The sequence below is a fragment of the Capricornis sumatraensis genome, chromosome 13, assembly GCF_032405125.1.
Source record: "Capricornis sumatraensis isolate serow.1 chromosome 13, serow.2, whole genome shotgun sequence".
Classification (NCBI taxonomy): Eukaryota; Metazoa; Chordata; class Mammalia; order Artiodactyla; family Bovidae; genus Capricornis; species Capricornis sumatraensis.
In genome coordinates, this window is record NC_091081.1 from 10,860,150 (window position 1) to 10,880,500 (window position 20,351).

General features: G+C 37.0%; 1 protein-coding gene and 1 pseudogene across 5 annotated transcripts in view; one reads left to right on the forward strand and one right to left on the reverse strand.

Annotated features, from left to right (window-relative positions):
- The first annotated feature begins 648 nt into the window (after positions 1-648).
- DOP1A (DOP1 leucine zipper like protein A) overlaps positions 649-20,351 on the forward strand; it is an 86,536-nt gene continuing 66,833 nt past the window's right edge. For 4 of the 5 annotated variants that reach the window (XM_068984799.1, XM_068984800.1, XM_068984798.1 and 1 more), the window contains exons 1-4: positions 649-786; positions 3,885-4,066; positions 15,446-15,616; positions 18,878-19,067. In XM_068984799.1, the coding sequence (XP_068840900.1) occupies positions 649-786; positions 3,885-4,066; positions 15,446-15,616; positions 18,878-19,067 (681 nt within the window). Of the gene's footprint in view, positions 787-3,884; positions 4,067-15,445; positions 15,617-18,877; positions 19,068-20,351 lie in introns of those variants that run through there. The other variant, XM_068984803.1, reaches the window with a different exon arrangement.
- On the reverse strand, positions 12,139-14,351 carry LOC138089746 (acyl-protein thioesterase 1-like; annotated as a pseudogene).

Below are 20,351 nucleotides of genomic sequence, written 5' to 3' on the forward strand. Positions count from 1 at the left end.
ATGTGGGATCTTCCTGGATAAGGAATCGAACCAGTGTCTCCTGCATTAGCAGGCAGATTCTTTACCACTGGGCCATCAGGGAAGCCCAGTTTTATTAGAAGTTTTATTAGTTCCCAAAAGTTAATGTTCTTTCATACTATATGCCCATACTTTTATTGCTTAATAAAATAAGATGATTTCCAAGTCATTCATTTCTTTTTTTTTTTTCCTATTGTTGTTGTTTTTAAAGTCCCTGATGTTTCTAATCTAACCAGTCTTATAACATTTTAGGATCAAAACAAAGAAGAGGTGTATGTGTATCAAAAGTGTTATATTGGCAAATATGACAGAGAAATAACATGATTTCTAATTTGAACTAAGTGCAGGAATATTTCCTATTTCTTCGTAAGCCCCAAGTGCTCGCCCCTAGGAAGGGACACATGAGTAGTTATCTCTGAAGCTGTCTTTGAATACTTCCATGACCCTGAATGGTAGCTGCCTAGAGTGTTGATCAGTTCTAACTCAAAACACATTTCAACGTTAGCCAATAGATCTGAACCCATTTTAATACTTTGCTTTGTAACTTTGGTTCCTTCTGCAAACTTTGTTTTTGTAGGTAATGATTTTACATGACTTTGGAATTGGTCTCTAGGAGGACGCTGTGGGAGGATGAACACAGAAGAGCTGGAGTTACTGAGTGACTCCAAATACAGGAACTATGTAGCTGCAGTTGACAAAGCACTGAAGAATTTTGAATACTCCAGTGAGTGGGCGGATTTGATATCAGCACTTGGAAAACTTAATAAGGTATGTCTCATTTCATAAGAAGGGATAAAAATCAGAAATCTGCATCTGTATTTTCTGGATGTCTCTAAACCTTGAAGTAAAGAATTTAAAAACATAACCTCAGAATTAGTTTTTAAAAATTCTCCAATCTAGAACATTTTCCTCTTTATTTTTTATTTTTTTAATAAAATGTTGTGTTGCTTCCTGCCATACAACAATGAGAATCAGTTATAATTATATATGACTCCTCCTTCCTGAGCCCTCCTCCCCACTCCCTAGCCCACCCCTCTAGGTCATCACAGAGTGCCAGGCTGAATTACTTTTGATTCTGCTATTTTACTTCGTTAATTGCATGCCTTTGTAGTTAGGCTTTTTTTTTTTTTTTTGAGGCCCAAACCACAAGAGTACTTGAAAAATATAGTTAATCTGTTATTATGTATAAATGCAAGATTAGGAAGCAAATATGCTAACCATGAAGGTTAACAAGTTTTTATAATTGAGTATCAGATATGGTTCTGGAGTTCCTGGCAGCAAAATGAAGAGCTGCACATGGAAAGCAGTAACTGCTGTGTCCTTTCCAAATGGAATATAGCATTAAAGAAATATTTTATATCCAGGCAGTTCTTAGTTATAGCCAGTGCTTTTTACAGAAGTGACAAGCAATTGCTTATGCCTTGGAGCTAGGCCTTGAATGATCCTTTTTGACATGTCTGGTTTTTATCCATTGTTAATATAGTGGCATCACTGTTCGACTCGCAGCTTTGGATTTTGACCCCCTTTTTTTTCAAACTTACATCAAAATTTTCTCACTTCGTACCCATAGTTTTGATATTGGGGGCTTCTTTAGGTTTGTTTTTTATAGCGTGTATTGAATACGAATGCTTATAAATATTAAGTGGACCAGGGGAACAGATAGGAAAAGTGAGCTCTTCTCATAACTATTTTAACATCATCAGTTTATCATACAATTTGTCCTGAAATGCATATCAAGGACAATAGTTTTCAACTTTAATACTTACTATAGATAATTACCCTGATAATTTAAAAAGAAAAACTTTCATTTTCAATGTGCCATGGACTTATCTTAAAATGAGATGCACAAACTTCTTTTTGACATGTTGACTTCTAACATTTATCATTTGAGGTTTGATAAATTCTCAAAATTTTTACAATATCCCCAAGAAATTGCATCTAAAAGTATGAGTTTGTTTAAAGGTAGTTAGGTTTTTACTTATCTTGAAGGATCTCTTTTCTGAAGACTTAGTAGGAACTCAGGCTTGTAAAAAGCTTTTTACAGTTTTGTAAAAGGCACTGACTATAACTCAGAACTGCCTGGATATAAAATGTATGTTTGGGGCTTCCCAGGTGGCCCCAGTGGTAAAGAACCCACCTACCAGTGCAGGAGATGTACGAGATGGGGGTTCCACCTCTGGGTTGGGAGATCCCCTGGAGGAGGAAGTGGCAACTCACTCCAGTATTCTTGCCTGGAGAATCCCATGGACAGAAGAACATGGCAGGCTACAGTCCATGGGGTTGAAAAGAGTCGGACACAACGGAGCAACTGACACTGCTACTAGTAGGAACTGTGTGTAAAAGCAGTTCATTAACTGGAAATTAATTAAGTACATAATTAATTTTTTATAGTTATCAATATCATGAAAACAAATTCCACTGTATCCAGATACTGCACCATAGGATATGCAATGCATCAGTGAAACTTAACTAAAGTCGTGGTGATACAAGGCAAGGGTTATATATGTACGAATCTGTTGCAGATAGTCTAAATATGTTTTAGTTTAAAATTTTATCATTTATTAATATACTAAATTTTCACCTTATTTATACAAGTTTTCAAACTCAGATGATTTTAGAAAATAGTGCCATATTTTGCTTTATTAAAAATTTTTACTTGGTATTAGTAGAATTTCTTTATTGAAGCATTTTGTGTTATAGATCATTAACTTTCCTTCTACAGAGGAACTTCTGGTAATAATGATTTATACTTTTCTTTCAAATATGTGTAAATATTGATTCTTTGCTCCTACATCTAAAATTCAAATTAATGTTTTAGAAATGGAAGGCAGCTAGTTTAAAAAATATTTTTTGTAGTTGAATTCCTACTGATGTTGTGGCCTTGATTTGCTTTGCATTTGTAAGTCTAGTTTTATTTATATTGGTTACATCCAACTTAAGACTGGATTGAAGACCACTGAAAATGTTATATCTAAGCGGACCTCAGACCTTTCAATTTTTTACTTTGTTTTTTAAATGAACTGGAAGGATCTAGTGCTTTGCTTTGTACTGCCTTTGGCAGAATAATCATTTTATATATTTTAACCTCAGTTCTTTATTTTCTAAAATAAAGGACTTCGTGTTTCATCTCAATTCCAGTTCTCATCTATTGTACCATATTCATTCTGAATGTTTATTTTCTACTACTAGCATTTTGCCATAATACCCTGAAGAACTTCATTTATAAGTCTTCTATTATTTAAATAAATTAATCTCCTTTGGGTGGTATTTATGAGTTTGTATCTTCTATAAATTCTACCTTGACCATCTTTTCTAAAGAAATGTTGTGTTTGAATAAATACAGCAATATGTATTTGGTCCAGTTGGGAAAGTAGTGAAAGTGAATGGATAAGTATAATCGCATGTGTGTTCTTGCTGTAATATGATATACTACAGCGGTGGTTGTTCCTCTTCCAACTACATGTTTTTGTTGAGGTTCAGTTTTCTAAATATATTTCAAACAGTGTATCAAAAAAAAAAGGTTGAAGGCTGTTAAAAGATTTTCAAAAATCTAAAATAGTACCTTTCTTCTGAGCAAATTTATTTTGGAAAATACTATTATTTTTCATAAAAATGTTATTTCTGTTTACATGTAACAAGTTGATTTTTTTTAAACAAATTAGTAAATATTTTTAAATCCTCAGTTTTAATTTTCAAGCTAGTTTTGCTGATGTAACTGACAAAAACAAAAGTTTTTTTTTTACATCCTCTATAATTTTTTCTCCTTTGAAGTCCTATATCAAGGATTTTTGATAATACTATGCCAGAAAATGGAAGTAAAATGAAATGCAATATTCCTTCTCAACTGAATTGATGTTTTCTTCAAGGTTTTACAAAATAATGCAAAATACCAAGTAGTGCCCAAAAAGTTGACCATAGGCAAGCGCCTGGCTCAATGTCTACATCCAGCATTACCGGGTGGAGTTCATCGGAAGGCACTTGAAACATATGAAATTATCTTCAAAATCATTGGACCTAAACGACTTGCCAAAGATCTGTTTTTATATAGGTGAGATAATTTTACTATGTATTTGCATGTAAATAAAGTATTTTTAAACTTTTTTAAAATGTTTTTTGCAGTAAAAGCTAAACATTTGAAAACTCCTTAATGATGAAAGTTTTCAATATCAGTCGTAATTGTTTTGATTAAAAAGTACATTAGAAAAATTTACTTAAGTTTAAAAGCATTGTGTTTTATATATTTATTTATGGCTCACTGTGCAGCTTGTGAGATCTTAGTTCCCTGACAGGATCAAACCTGGATCCCCTGGAATGGAAGCACAGAGTCTTAACCACTGGAACACCGGGGAATTCCCGGTGCTCTGCAGTTTTACTGCGATGTATTCCTGCCTGGAGAATCTCATGGACAGAGGAGCCTGGCAAGCTACAGTGCATGGGGTTGCAAAGAGTCAGACATGACTGAGCAACTAACACAACATTTAAAGATAAATGGGCTTCCCTGGTGACTCATATGGTAAAGAATCTGCCAACAATGCAGGAGACCCAGGTTAGATCCCTGGGTTGGGAAGTCCCCTGGAGGAAGGCATGGCAACCCCCTCCAGTATTCTTGCCTGGAGAATCCTATGGACTGAGGAGCCTGGTGGTCTACAGCCCATAGGGTCACAAAGAGTCGGACACAAGTGAGCAACCATCACTTTCACTTTCATCTTTTTATTTATCCTGGTTGGGATTCATTGGGATTTTAAAATATGTGAATCAGTGTTATGTATGTTCAGTTCCTAAGTTGTTTTCAATTCTATAACCCCATGGACTGTAACACACCAGGCTCCTCTATTCTCTATCTTCTGGAGTTTGCTCAGATTCATGTACATTGAGTCAGTGATGCTATCTAACTATCTCATCCTCTGCCAGCCCCTTCTTCTTTGCCTTCGATCTTTCCCAGCCAGCATCAGGGTCTTTTCCAGTGAGTTTACTCTTCCCATCAGATGGCCAAAGTATTGGAGCTTCAGCTTCAACATCAGTCCTTCCAGTGAATTAAATATTCATTCAAACCTGAAGGTTGAATTGACTGGTTTGAACTCCTTGAAGTCCAAGGGACTCTCAAGAGTCTTCTTCAGTACCACAATTCACAAGCATCAATGCCTTAGCGCTCAGCCTTCTTTATGTTTCAGCTCTCAAATATCCATACATGACTACTGGAAAAACCATAACTTTGACTGTACAGAACTTTGTCAGCAAAGTGATGTCTCTGCTTTTTAATATGATGTGGTGGTTTGTCATAGCTTTCATTTCAAGGAGTGTGTGCTGTGCTTAGTCGCTCAGTCGTGTCTCTTTGCGACCCCATGGACTGTAGCCCATCAGGCTCCTTTGTGGGGATTCTCCAGGCAAGAATACGGGAGTGGGTTGCCATGCCCTCCTCCAGAGGATCTTCCCAACCCAGGGATCGAACCCATGTCTCCCACATTGCAGGTGGATTCTTTATTGTCTGAGCCAGCAGGGAACAAGTGTCTATTAATTTCATGGCTGCAATCACTGCACACAATGATTCTGGAACCCAGGAAAATAACTGTCACTGCTTCCACATTTTCTCCTTCTATTTCCCATGAAGTGATGGGACTGGTTGCCGTGATCTTAGTTTTGTTAATGTTGTTTCAAGCCAGTATTTTTATTCTCCTGTTTCACTCTCATCAAGAGGCTCTTTAGTTACTCTTCACTTTCTGCCATTAGAATGATATCATCTGCATTGTCTGAGGTTGTTGATTTCTCCCAGCAATCTTGATTTTAGCTTGTGACTCATCGAGCCTGGAATTTCTCATGATGTACTCTGCATATAAGTTAAATAAGCAGGGTGACATAAACAGTCTTATCGTACTCCTTTCCCAATTTGAAACCGTTCAGCTATTCCATGTCTGGTTCTAACTGTTGCTTCTTGACCTACAGGTTTCTCAGGAGACAGGTAAGGTGGTCTGGTATTCCCACCTCTAAGAATTTTCCACAGATTATTGTGATATAGTCAAAGGCTTTAGTGTAGTCAGTGAAGCAGAAGTAGATGTTTTTCTAGAACTCCCTTGCTTTTTCTATGATCCAGCGAATGTTGGCAATTTGATCTCTGGTTCCTCTGCCTTTTCCAAACCTTGCTTGTACATCTGGAAGTTCTCAGATTGTGTACTCCTGAGGCTGAGCTTGAAGGATTTTGAGCTTTACCTAGCTAGCATGTGAAATGAGTGCAGTTGTCTGGTAGTTTGAACTTTCTTTGGCATTTCCCTTCTTCGAAATTGGTATGAAAACTTGACTGTTTCCAGTCCTAAGGCCACTGCTGAATTTTCCAAATTTACTAACATTTTGAGTGCAGCACTTTAACAACAACATCATCTTTTAGGATTTTAAATAGCTCATCTGGAATTATGTCACCTCCACTAGTTCTGTTTGTAGTGATGCTTCCTAAGGCCTATTTGACTTTACACTCCAGGATATCCAGCTCCAGGTGATGAACCACACCATTGTGGTCATTCATGTCATTAAGACTTTTTTTGTATAGGTGTTCTGTGTATACTTGCCACCTCTTCTTAATCTCTTCTACTTCTGTTAGGTTCTTATCATTTCTGTCCTTTATCATGTCCATCTGTGCATGAAATATTATCTTGGTATCTCTAATTTTCTTGAAGAGATCTCTAGTCTTTCCCATTCTGTTTAATGGTTTTCTTGTATTTCTTTGCATTGTTTACTTAAGGCGGCTTTCTTATCTCTCCTTGCTATTCTCTGAAACTCTGCCTTCAGTTTATCTGTCCCTTTGTCCCTTGCCTTTCACTTCTCTTCTCAGTTATTTATGAAGCCTCCTCAGACAACCACTTTGCCTTCTTGCCTTTCTTTTTCTTGGTCATGGTTTTGGTGACTGCCTCCTGTATGATGTTATGAGCCTGTGTTGATCATTCTTCAGGCACTCTGTCTACCAGATCTGATTCCTTGCATCTGTTTGTCACCTCCACTGTGTAATCATAAGGGATTTGATTTAGGTCATACCTGAATAGCCTAGTGGTTTTCCTTCCTTCCTTCCATTTAAGCCTGAATTTTCCAATAAGGAGCTCATGATATGAGCCACAGTCAGCTCCAGGTCTTGTTTTTGCTGACTGTAGAGAGCTTCTCCATCTTCAGCTGCAAAGAACATAATCAGTCTGATTTTGATACTGACCATCTGGTGGTATCCATGTATAAAGTTGTCTCTTGGATTGTTGGAAAAGGGTGTTTGTTTGCTCTGACCGGCATGCTCTCTTGACAAAACTCCGTTAGCCTTTGCCCTGCTTCATTTTGTACTCTCAGGCCAAACTGGCCTGTTATTATGGATCTCTCTTCCTACTTGTGCATTCCAATCCCCTGTGATGAAAAGGACATCTTTTTTTGGTGTTAGTTCCAGAAGGTCTTGTAGGTTTTCATGGAATCTGTCAACTTCAGCTTCTCCGGCATCAGTGGTTGGGACATAGACTTGAATTACTGTGATACAGAATGGTTTGCCTTGGAAACAGACCAAGATCCTCCTTTTGTTTTTGAGACTGCACCCAAGTACTGCATTTCAAACTCTTTTGTTGATTATGAGTGCTAATCCATTTCTTCTAAGGGGTTCTTGCCCACAGTGGAAGATGCAATGGTCATTTGAATTAAATCCACCCGTTCCAGTCCATGTTAGTTCACTGATTCCTGATGTCTGTGTTCACTCTTGCCATCTCCTGCCTGACCTCGTCTAGTTTACCTTGATTTGTGAACCTAACATTCCAGTTTCCTCTGCACCATTTTTCTTTACAGTGTCAGACTTTACTTTCACTACCAGACACATCCACAACTGAGCGTCATTTCTGCTTTAGCCCAGTCGCTTTATTCTTTCTGGAGCTATCGGTTATTACCTTCCACTCTTCCCCAGTAGCATGTTGGACAGTTTCCAGCCTGAAGGGGGCTCATCTTCCGGTGTCATATGTTTTTGCCTTTTTATATGATTCATGGGGTTCTCGTGACAAGAATACTGGAATGGGTTGCCATTCCCTCCCCCAGTGGACCACGTTTTGTCAGAACTCTTCATTATGATCCATCTGTCTCTGGGGGCCCTGCACGGCATGGCTCATAGCTTCTTTGAGTTGCACAAGCGTCTTCACCATGACAAGACTGTGATCCGTGAATGGGTTTGAGTCAATACCTTTCATCAATTCTGGAGTCTTTTTAAATTGCCTTTACTCCATATATTCTCTCTTCCTGTTTTTGGAGCTATGATTTAAAATATGCTAGAACTTTTCATTCTGGCTTCCCCGTATCTTATCCTCTCTTTCCTTTTAGTTTGATGCAGTCCCACTTGTTTATTTTTGCTTTTGCTGCCTTTGCTTTAGGTTTCCTGTCCCAGAATATCATTGCTGAGACCAATGTCAAAGAACTTTTATGTATATATTCTCCTCTGTTTTATAATTTCAGGCCTTGTATTTAAGGATTTAATCCATTTTGAGTTGACTTTTGTGAATGGCATGAGATAGGGATCTTATTTCATTCTTTTACACGTGCATATTTAGTTTTCCTGTCTCATTCTTGACACCAGTAATGCAGATAGCCTTTTGCACATTTTGGTCAGCCTTGTCATAAGTTTATCACATTTTTTAGTCTTTTTAAAAACAAACTTTTGATTTCATTGATCTATTTTACTGTATATGTTTCTTCTCTTTAAATTCCTCATGGATGTTTTGAAAGTCAGTAATAGGTATTTTTTAATACTGATAATTACTACTCTATTGAAGAGCACTTTAAAAAAAACTGAGAATTGCTCAGTCAGTGTTACATGTAATAACTGACAGATTCCTTCCTTAAGGCAAAACTTTTCTATGTAACTCATGCCTGCTCCTTTTTAAACAGAAAGTTTGTCTTAAAAAACAACTATTTCACAAAGTTGCAGTGTATCTAATTTTATTAGCAGTATGTTATATAAGAATAATAAATTAATTCTAAAATACTGTGTCTAAATATGGCAGACATTCTTACATACACATACCTTGTGGAGTAAAATTGTTATTCTGTATTTTTTAGAGTATAGCTAATTTAAAAACTAGAATTTGTATTATGTTGGATTTTTAATTTTTTAGTAGTTTAATCTCAAGGTTTATGCTTTAGCATAATTAAATACAAATATTTTTTAAAGTTCTGTAACCTATTACATGCTAAAACATATTGTGTCTTCAAGTTTATTTTTTTAATGTGATACAGTACACTAAGCTGTCACTAAGAACACTAGATGTGCAATTTGAGCCCCATAAAATATTAAGTGGGTATGTAAAGTAAACTTTTGCTAATACAAATTCTAGAGAGGGATTTTAGAGCTGACAGCATTCAAGTGGCAGAGAATGACTGAGATCAACCAGTACCTTGTGAATAATAAGTAGGGAAAAGGAACAAGACCATTCTGTGAATATTTGTCCTATCCAACTCTTTGTTACCCATGGACTGTAGTCTGCCAGGCTTCTCTCTGTCCATGGGATTCTCCAGGCAAGAATACTGGAATGGGTTGCCATTTACTTCTCCAGGGGATCTTCCCAACCCAGGATCAAACCTTCATCTCCTGTATCTCCTGCGTCGGCAGGCAATTCTTTACCACTGAACCACCTGGAAATATTCATGGGAAGCCTCGTAAATATTTAGGAGTTACATTATTTAAAGGGCAGGCGGATGAAAGTAGTCAGTGGAAAGGAACAAGAGTCAGAGATAGAAAATATACCAGGAGACAGAGCTCATCTGGAAGTCAAAAGGGGAATGAGTTTCAAGAGAAAGTTGTGGTGAATAGTGTCAAATACTACAGATAAATGAAACAGTCAGGATTGAAAGTAGACCAACAGATCTGGCCTTTAGTAGAGAATGGTGATGATATTGAGAACAGTTTTAATAGAGCGGGTAGACGTATCAGAAGGTGAGTAGATGAAAGTGGTTTTTTGTTTGTTTTTTCTCCAAAAGTTGAAGTAGGAAGGCAACTTCAAGCCAGGAGGTAATTAAGATAAAGGTTTTAGAATTTTGTTGTCACTTGTTCTCTTTTTAGAATCATCGGGAAAGATTTAAGCACACTTGTCAGTGGAGGAAGAAAGAAATTATATGAAAGAAAAAGTATGGTGGATAAACCAGGGCCCTGAGAAAGGTAGACATTGGACCCTGAGGCAAGGCTACTACCGTAGTTTTAAGTCACACTGTACCTAAAGTTGAAGGCAGAAATGTGGGAGGTTGAGGAGTTCCCACTAGATGACCTGTTTTCAGTATAAAGTAGGAGCAAGACAGATTGTTAATTCATTTATTAAGCACTTTGTAAAGGCAGGACTTGGTTTTAAGGTCTTAGGATACAGAAATAAAGAGAGTCATGGTCTCTTGCCTTTTTTTTTTAAAGTCAGAATTCAATTTTATTTCACATAGATAGAAACCATGCAAAAAATTTACATTTTCTCACGTTACAGCACAGTGTTTCAATGGAATATTTCTTGCTGTAAATTAGATTTCGCTGATTTGTATCAGTGAAGCAACAGTTCATATTCTTGTAAAGTAAAATGATTTAGTGATTGTTTAAAAACTGTAAATCCAGGTATAAATATATGGCTTAATTATTAACATCATCTATAGTCCATACCAGATCATTTCTATCATCAAGTAGCACTCATTTGTGAAGATGCAGTCCTAACATTGTTCTAATCAGTTGGAATTCAGCAGAATAATTACCAACAGTTCAGAAATATCAAGCATACATTTTTTGCTGTGTATTAAACTATGTGGGAACTACACTATTTGTATTGAGTTCTGACTAAACAGATTTACCCAGAAATTTGTTTTCAAGTAATTTTAACAAATAGTATGAAAAATCTATTTAAAATCAAATAATTGCTACTTTTATATTTACACAAAAGCTAACTTTAAAAGATCATCTGACTACGTGAAAATTTCAAATTAGTCCATTGCCAAATAAGAGTAAAGCAAAATTTTTGAATTGTTCATTTCCTGCTGTAGTTGGTTTCAAACCTATGTGCAAAGTAAGCAAATACTATGCTATGAAGAGAATCACCTTAGAGCAAATCATCTTAGAAATTACAGTTTTAAGATCAGCCTTAAATATCCCAGAACATACTAGAATATGACCTAATTATTCTTTCAGTTAATTACAAGAAAATACAGAATTATTCTTGTTACCTGACTGAAGATTCTAGTAATTCTGCAGGTCTAAACTGTGGCTAAAGGTCCACTTTAAGAAGTAGTGTAGAAACTCTGAAAGGATGTCCAGTTTCTTTCTGTCAGTAGAAATATATTTTCAGTGCCATCAAGTATGTGATCCAGAATATTAAATTACAGCACATATTGACGGCAGGTGTCTGTGGCAAACAGGAAATATTTGGTCTGTTGTGAAGAATAAAAAAGAAGGACACATTTCTTTTCTACAGAGAAAAAAAGAGTATTAAACAAAGTATATTTAGCAAAGAAACAGCTGTTCCCCAAAATAAAAGGGCCATTAATTGAAGAGAGCAATATTGCTCTTTATTGACACTTAGAAGCATTATCCCTTTTATTAGGAATAATGTAATAACACCTCATTCTTACTATGCATTATAATCATTAGGTATATATGAACACGTATATAAAAATACAGATACTGTAAGGTGACTTGTCAGTTTGGAGTGTAAGCCCGTAGTCTTAAGTCATCACACACATAAACTATGTTTTAAGTGCTCATTTATATCTGAACAAGTTTTCGTTAAGCATGCTAATAATTTTCAAGTGATGTAATAAAAAATCTGGTTGCAGTATTTTATTATTTTGCTGAATTACATTTGGGAGAAAGAAGCTGGCTGCCTTTCTCTCTATTTAATACTAGTGTATTCAATACTAGTGTATACTGCTAGTTTAATACTGATGCGTCCTGGATTATATCATATAAAAATACATATATAGAAGCTTCAAAGATCATGCATTTCCCATGAGGAGACTTTATTTAGCCTGTGTCATTGGTGTGTATTTGCAAAACATTTCAACACTGCAGACATTAGAGGTTTCAAGGTTGGGCACAGGCAGGAGTGTGTATTCTAATAGACGATGCTGGTGTGCACGTCTACACAAGGCCTCTTAGTGGCGTCAGTCAACGGGAGGTAGGAGTTGACTGACGAACTGCTTGATGTCCATCATCTCCTGTTGACATGAACTGTGCCTCACGCCTCCATACGTTTTGAAGGTTACATTGGCTGGATTTACCAGTGGTTTTAGCTTTTCCGCGGTAAGAGCACCAGACATTAGGGGTACTAAAAGGTCCAGATCTCCATGGCACTGAAGAATAGAAATGTCTCTCCTCAAACCATTGATCGGGCCCTGTGGAAAGGAAGCCCAGAGCAGTGACACCAGCCAGCTTCTGCTGTGTGGTCAGAGCCAGGTACCACAGTAAAGCACCTCCCTGAGAAAATCCTCCCCAAATAACTCTGTTAGAAGGATTGCTGTTCTTCATCTCTTGCGGAATGCTATTCATCTCTTGCTCTGTCAAAGGTTTTACATTTTCTGCTGCTGCTTAGTTCCAGTTTCATCCTCCAGTGAATCCGGTGAAAGCCCAGTAATGTCAAACCAAGAAGGCGTGACCATGTTCATATGTAACATTACAGGCATAACTAGTGCATGCGGGCAGATATATTTGATGTGGATACTTCTGATCCCAGTGAAGGCTTCTGCCTGTCCATGCCCTGTGTCTCCCAGGCCACAAAGGAAGATCACCGCAGCAGTGGCCTTCTGGGCAGCGGACATAATGGCAGGCAGCAGGGCCGATATATTATTGCCTTATATACACCAGTTCCACTGATCACACATCTGAAGCGAAAGGCAGAGTGGGCATCCAGCCAGGCCAAAAGGCCTCTTGCTTTCTGATATTACAGAGTTACCTATCAGAATTAATCTTTCTCCCCCAGTTTTACTGATAAACAGTTGACATACATCACTGTATAATTTTAAGGTATACAGCAAGTTGGTTTGATTTACATATATTGTGAAATGATTACAATAGGTTCAGCGAACATCATCATCTCATCTAGATACAACAGAAAGAAGGAAGAAAAGAATAATGGGGAAAACTGTTCTCCTTAGAGTGCTCTTAGGTTTTACTCTTGGAACTTTCCTGTGTGTCATGCAGCAATGTTAACTATAGTCATCATGTTTTACATTACATCCATAGTACTCAATTATCTTATAACTGGAAGTTGGTACTTTTTAACCACCTTCCTCTAACACCCCCGCCCTGTCCCTAACCATTATCTCTCATAACCACAAATTTGAGGTCTCTTTTTCTATGAGTGTGGGTTGTATATTTGTCTTTTTTTTTGTTAGTTAAGATTCTACCTGTAAGTGAGATCATACAGTATTAGTCTTTTCCTGTCTGACTTATCTCAGTATAATACCTTAAAGGTCCATCCATGAGGTTGTAAATGGTAGGAGTTCCTCATTTATGACTGAATAATATTCCATTATATATATATATATATATATATATGCTAAGTCACTTCAGTCGTGTACGACTCCGTGTGACCCCATAGATGGCAGCCCACCAGGCTCCCCCGTCCCTGGGATTCTCCAGGCAAGAACACTGGAGTGGGTTGCCATTTCCTTCTCCAGGGCATGAAAGTGAAAAGTGGAAGTGAAGTCGCTCAGTTGTGTCCTACCCTCAGCAACTCCATGGACTGCAGCCTTCCAGGCTCCTCTGTCCATGGGACTTTCCAAGCAAGAGTATGGAGTGGGGTGCCATTGCCTTCTCCTATATATATATATATGTGTGTGTTTCTGTGTATATATATCTCACAGCTTCTTTATCTGTTCATCCATTAGTGGACACTTAAGTTTCCGTGTCTTGGCTGCTATCAATAATGCTGCTGTGAAAATGGAGTTAGTGTTTTTGTTTCCTTTGAATGTAGTCTCAGAAGTGGAATTTTTACTTTTTTGAGGAACCGCCATACTGTTTGCCATAGCGGCTGTACCGGTTTGGAATCCCTCCAGCAGTGCACAAGGGTTCCCGTGTCTCTGCATCCTCACCAGCATTTGTCACCTCTTCTCTTTTTGATGATGGTCCTTCCAGCAGGCATGAAATGCGATCTCATGGTGTTTTACTTTGCATTTCCCTGATGACTGGGGATGTTAAGCATCCTTTCATGTACTTGTTGACCACGAATCTTCTTTGGAGAAATGTCTATTCAGGTCCTTTGCCCATTTTGTACTTAGGTTATTATTATTATTTGCTGTTGAGTTGTACAAGTGCTTCACATGTTTTGGATATTAACCCCTTATCAGATATATGGTTTGCAAATATTTTTTCCCATTCTATAGGTTGTCTTTTCACTTTGTTGATGGTTCCTTTTGCTTCAAGGAGTAGCATTACTTATTATTAGCACAGCAATAGATTTACTTACTGTTAGTAAAACAAAGTTACTTATTAGAAATAAGTAAGTATTGGGTACTATGTGAACATTTAATAAGGAGCCTAACCTAGTCTAATTAGGAGATAGTCTTCTCAGGGAAACAGCTTAGGCCAATTCCTGAAAGTCTAGGAGTCATGCGGACAATGAGGAGAAAGTGAGGGAGCAGGGATTGTACCTTTCAGCACAGCACGTGTGAAGGCCTGGGTGCTGAAGAGAGTGGAAAGTTCTGAAGTGAACTTGAGAGGAATTGTTCAGTGTAGCTGGAGCAGAGGGTGCAGGAGTGATATTGGTGAGCATGCATGGGCTGTACAGAGGTATGTAGTAGCAAGATGTTAAAGCCACAGTAAGCAGTTAGACAATAACCAGCAGGAAACCAGTGAAGGGTTTTATTGAGAACTGCTGCTTCAGAGCAATACTGAAGCAGTACTGGATAATTCAATGATTAAACTATGATGTTTGGTAAGATATGTTTGAGATATCTTGGTGGTCTTTTCTAAGGAACTATCTGGTGAAAGTGGAGAGAATTTATTATATTTACAGCAAATATCTAGGAGAATGGCTTGTAGAGAAAACTTGATGACTGATTCCAGTTTAAAGTTTTTTATTTTTTTAAGGATCAAGGATCACTCTGAGATATACAGTATTTGGTCAAACAGATGGGTTCTATTGCCATATTTTGAAATGGAAATTACAGGGGAAGGATCAGATTTGGGGGAAGGGAAAGAGAGGGAGTTTTGTTTATGAATTGTGGAATTTGAAGGCCTTATGAAACAGCCAGGTGACCTTTGGGTTTATGAGTACAAAGCTCAGATGAGAGACCTAGATTTGTTTAATGGATATAGAAGTCATCACTATACAGGATAGATATGATTTTAAGCTAAGCAGTATAACTTACTATTTCATTTTTAAAAGATTTATACGTACATGTTGGTATATATGAATTAATATTTTGTAGTTATTTTGTCTCTCACTTTTGTTTTTATTTTTTAAAACAGTTCTGGACTCTTTCCTCTCCTTGCAAATGCTGCCATGTCAGTGAAACCAACATTGTTGAGTTTGTATGAGATATATTATCTGCCTTTGGGTAAAACACTGAAGCCTGGTCTACAAGGATTGCTAACTGGTATTCTTCCTGGCTTAGAAGAAGGATCAGAGTACTATGAGAGGTAAAATACTACTGTTATTGCTGCAGTTAAGTAATCAAAGTCATGAATTTGTCAGCAAACATCCTTGAATCATTAATATTAACATCACAAAAACTGATTATTCTAAACACTTTAGTACCTGACCTGAAGGTTTTTATAGCAAAAAAAAAATTTTTGTAGTGTATCTAATCTGCGTATCACACTGAAAATATAGCTGGATAATAAGAATATAGACTTGGATAGCTGGACTGGGTTCAGATCTTAGTTCGGCAGATACTGTGTGAGCTTAGGAAAACTTTTTCAACATTTCTGAACTTTATTCAGTTTCCTCATCTATTAAAAAAACATACCATTCATTGTGTTACTGTAATATTGAAATTTCTTAGTGCAGTGCCTCAGCACTTGTAAGTCACTTAAAAAATTGTGACTCATAATTTAAAATAATAATACAATAGATAGGACATTTAGATTAATAAAAAGAATGGACGACTGGGCAATGTGCCATCCAGTTTTAAATTGTTAAAAATAGCCTTAACACCAGGTACAGTACTCTTTCAGTAGCTATTGACACGGTACTCTTGCTATTTTAACTCTTCAAAGAAAATGAGTTGGTCTGTTTGGAGCTTATTATTATTTCTTTGGAAGTTAAAAGTGGTATACAATGCTTGATATCATTAAGTATCTTTAATATCTGTTACTGATATTCTTACCAAAAAGGAAATTATGAACTAAGGTGTCAGAAATAGAAAATGCCAAACTTTATGAGTAGTCTTAATGATTTATATTTATATAATTTATTTAAACAAGTTACTCTATTTTTTGTATGTTCATCTGCTGCCATAATGATGTAGGAATCTAACCCTGAAAATATTGGATCACTCTTATAAAGTTACTTTGAGAAAAAATTAATTTCCATTTCAGGACAATTTTAGAAACATGATGTGAGCTTATTTTACTTAGTTTATGAATCAGGTTTGTTTTAAATTGTTCTGTTCTCTTAAGGGAAACATAGAATTAATATGATTTTGTAACTCTGCTAGTTACAATTAAAAATTTAATGTGGGGACTTTCTTGGTGTTCCAGTGGCTAAGACGCTGTGCTCCCAATGCAGGAAGCCTGGGTTTGATCCCTGGTCCAGGAACTAGATCCCACCTACTGCAATTAAAACATCCCTCATGCAATCAAATAAATAATAATAAAATTTTTTTAAAATGTAACATGGAAATTGAATAATGATCTTTATGACTATGATATCTGTATGATTTATCTTGTTATGTGGCTTAGTCCTTTTAGCTTGAAAGCCCTTTGGCTTTTGTAAAAAAAATACCACAGACTGAGAGGAAATTTATTTTCAGAAATTCAAAAATATTCAGAAATGCAAGAATTCAGGAATAAATTCAGAAATTTATTTCTCACCGTTCTTGATTCTGGCCATCAGAATCAAAGCGGTAGCATGATCATGTTCTGGTGAGTGCCTTCTGCTTGATTCACAGCCAGTGCCTTTTACCTGTATCCTGACCTTCTGGAAGGGGCTATGGAGCTCTGTTGGAATTTCTTACATGAGAACACTAATCTCATTCATGAAGGTGCCCAAAGCCTCCATCTTCTAATACAGTCACTTTGGGGCATCAGGGTTTTAACGTATAAATATTGAAGGGATGAAAACATTCAGATCATAGCATTATGTTTTGCCAGTTACTCAACACAAAAAGATGTGAAAGCATGTTCTTTTAATGCATAAGTAGGTTGAGACCAGAAGAGGTTACAGTGTTAGTATTAAATCACATAGCAAGTAAACAGTCGAACTTCATCACATTCTCTTGATTCTGAATCTGTTATACAACAGTGTATTAAATTTTTGTGTATTTGTTTATCTTGAATAATGCATCTTATATTTTGTAATAGCATAATTCATTCAAGTTGTTTTAAATTCAGTCAGTTCAGTTCAGTTGCTCACTCATGTCTGACTCTACAACCCTATTGACTGTAGCACACCAGGCTTCCCTGTCCATCACCAACTCCCAGAGCTTATTCAAAGTCATGTCTATCGAGTCAGTGATACCATCCAACCATCTCATCCTCTGTCCTCCCCTTCTCCTCATGCCTTTCCCAGCATCAGGGTCTTTTCAAAAGACTCAGTTCTCCATATCAGGTGGCCAAAGTATTGGAGCTTCAGCTTCAGCATCAATCCTTCCAATGAATATTCAGGACTGATTTCCTTTAGAATTGTCTGATTTGATCTCCTTGCAGTCCAAGGGACTCTCAAGAGTCATCTCTAGCACCACAGTTCAAAAGTATCAATTCTTTGGCGCTCAGCTTTCTTTATGGTCCAACTCTCACATCCATACAACTACTGGAAAAATCATAGCTTTGACTAGATGGACCTTTGTCGGCAAAGGAATGTCTGTCTTTTTAATATGTTGACTAGGTTGGTCATAGCTTTTCTTCCAAGGAGCAAGCGTCTTTTAATTTCATGGCTGCAGTCACCATCTGCAGTGATTTTAGAGCCCAAGAAAATAAAGTCTGTCAGTGTTTCCATTGTTTCCCCATCTGTTTGTCATGAAGTGATGGGACCGGGTGCCATGATCTTCGTTTTTTGAATGTTGAGTTTTCAGCTAGCTTTTTCACTCTCCTCTTTCACCTTTATCAAGAGGCTCTTTAGTTCCTCTTCATTTTCTGCCATAAGGGTGGTGTCCTCTGCATATCTGAAGTTATTGATATTTCTCCCAGCAATCTTGATTTCAGCTTGTGCTTCATCCTGCCTGGCATTTCACATGATGTAAATTATGTAATATGATTTATAAGAAAAGGAAATGTCCTTTAAAATTTTGTAGAAAGTCAACAGAATATATGTTCTTCTATGAAAAAAGTGAAAGTGAAGTCGCTCAGTTCTCTCGGACTCTTTGCGACCCTATGGACTGTAGCCTACGAGGTTCCTTACTATTAACTAAAGTGTATGTGGGTTTAACAGTTCCTTGAGGTAGATGGGACTTGTGGAGGTGTTTTTGTTGTTATCTTTTTTACAGATGAGGAAACTGAACTCAAGAAAGACTAAGTGATTTCACTAAATTACACAGCTAGTCAATGGTGGAACCAGGACTTTTACCCAGCCCTCTGACTCTGGCCTGTATGGTTCTTCCCATCCACCCCACTTGTGTCCAGGGCTAAACATATGACTACAGCAAGGATGCTTTCATACATTCTGGGAGGGTAAAATGGTTTATGCTTAATAATGTGAAGCTAAATGTTTCCCTTTTTAAAGCACTTTATTTTGTACCTCAGAACAAACACTTTACTGGAAAAGGTTGCTGCTGCAGTGGACCAGTCAGCCTTCTACAGTGCCCTCTGGGGTAGCCTTCTCACCAGTCCTGCTGTGCGTTTGCCTGGAATCACCTATGTTCTTGCCCACTTGAACCGGAAGCTTTCCATGGAAGATCAGCTTTATATAATTGGCAGTGATATTGAGCTAATGGTAGGTCTACACATGTTTGCTCATTTAACGACTATTTTTTTATAGCCAGATACTGAGAATCATGCCACAAATGATGTTCTTGTTTTCATGAGGCTTATATTTTTCATCAAGGAAACTTAAAGACCAAAATAGTCACATTATTGATTTGGAAAACTTCAAGTTTTTTCTTTTTCATAGAAAAGGGATTGTCATTTATATGTTATCTTCATTATCTATCATTCAAGCAAATAAATGGTCTTTATTACCATGTTGCTAACTGATCAGATCATTGTTTACCATAGCCACATTCATTTTATTATTCTACAGTGAACCTTCTCTTGGATCATAGCTTTCTTCATAGGAAAGACAGATTTTAGAGCAAGTAATAGCCAGATTCGGTATGGGATTTGTGCAAAAGTAGGTATTACTAAAGCAGACAGTGAAAGATAGTTGGAAAACTTCACATCAGTTGCTTACTTATACTTTTTAATTTAAAAAGTTAAGAACAGAAGGAAACCATTTATGCCTATAGAATGTGTACTCTTAAAATGAACAATGAATGGAAAAACAAGAAAACTCTAGAGGGTCCTTCTGAAAAGTTTCAAAAGAAACTTTGTGATTACTCATCCTTTCCTTTCTCCCATGTGATTATGAACTGACAGATTTTTATACATATTTTGGTTATATTAAAGTATAATTAGCATACATTGAAATTAGCACATCTTATGTGTACAGTTGTATGAATTTGACAAATACATACAGACAAGCAACCTACACTATAAAATCAAGATACAGAACATTTTCATCACCCCCAAAAGTTCTTCTGTGTCCATTTGTAGTCTCTCCCATTCCCCTACACCCCCAGGCCCTTGCAAACACTGCTCTATTTTCTATCCCTCTAGATTGTGGTTTTCACAGAATGTTACATAAGTAGAATCATGCAATGTTAGCCGTTGTCTGGTGTCTTTCATTTTGTATAACACGTTTGAGAGTCATCCATGTTTAGCATATGTCAATATGTATCAGTAGCTCTTATACTGCTGTCTAGTATTTTATGAATATACCACAGTTTGTTCATTCAGTGATTAACAAACATTTGCATTGTTTCCAATTTGGGGCCGTTAAGAATAAAACTGTATGCAGGCCAGGAAGCAACAGTTAGAACTGGACATGGAACAACAGACTGGTTCCAAATAGGAAAAGGAGTATGTCAAGGCTGTATATTGTCACCCTGCTTATTTAACTTACATGCAGAGTACATCATGAGAAATGTTGGGCTGGAAGAAGCACAAGCTGGAATCAAGA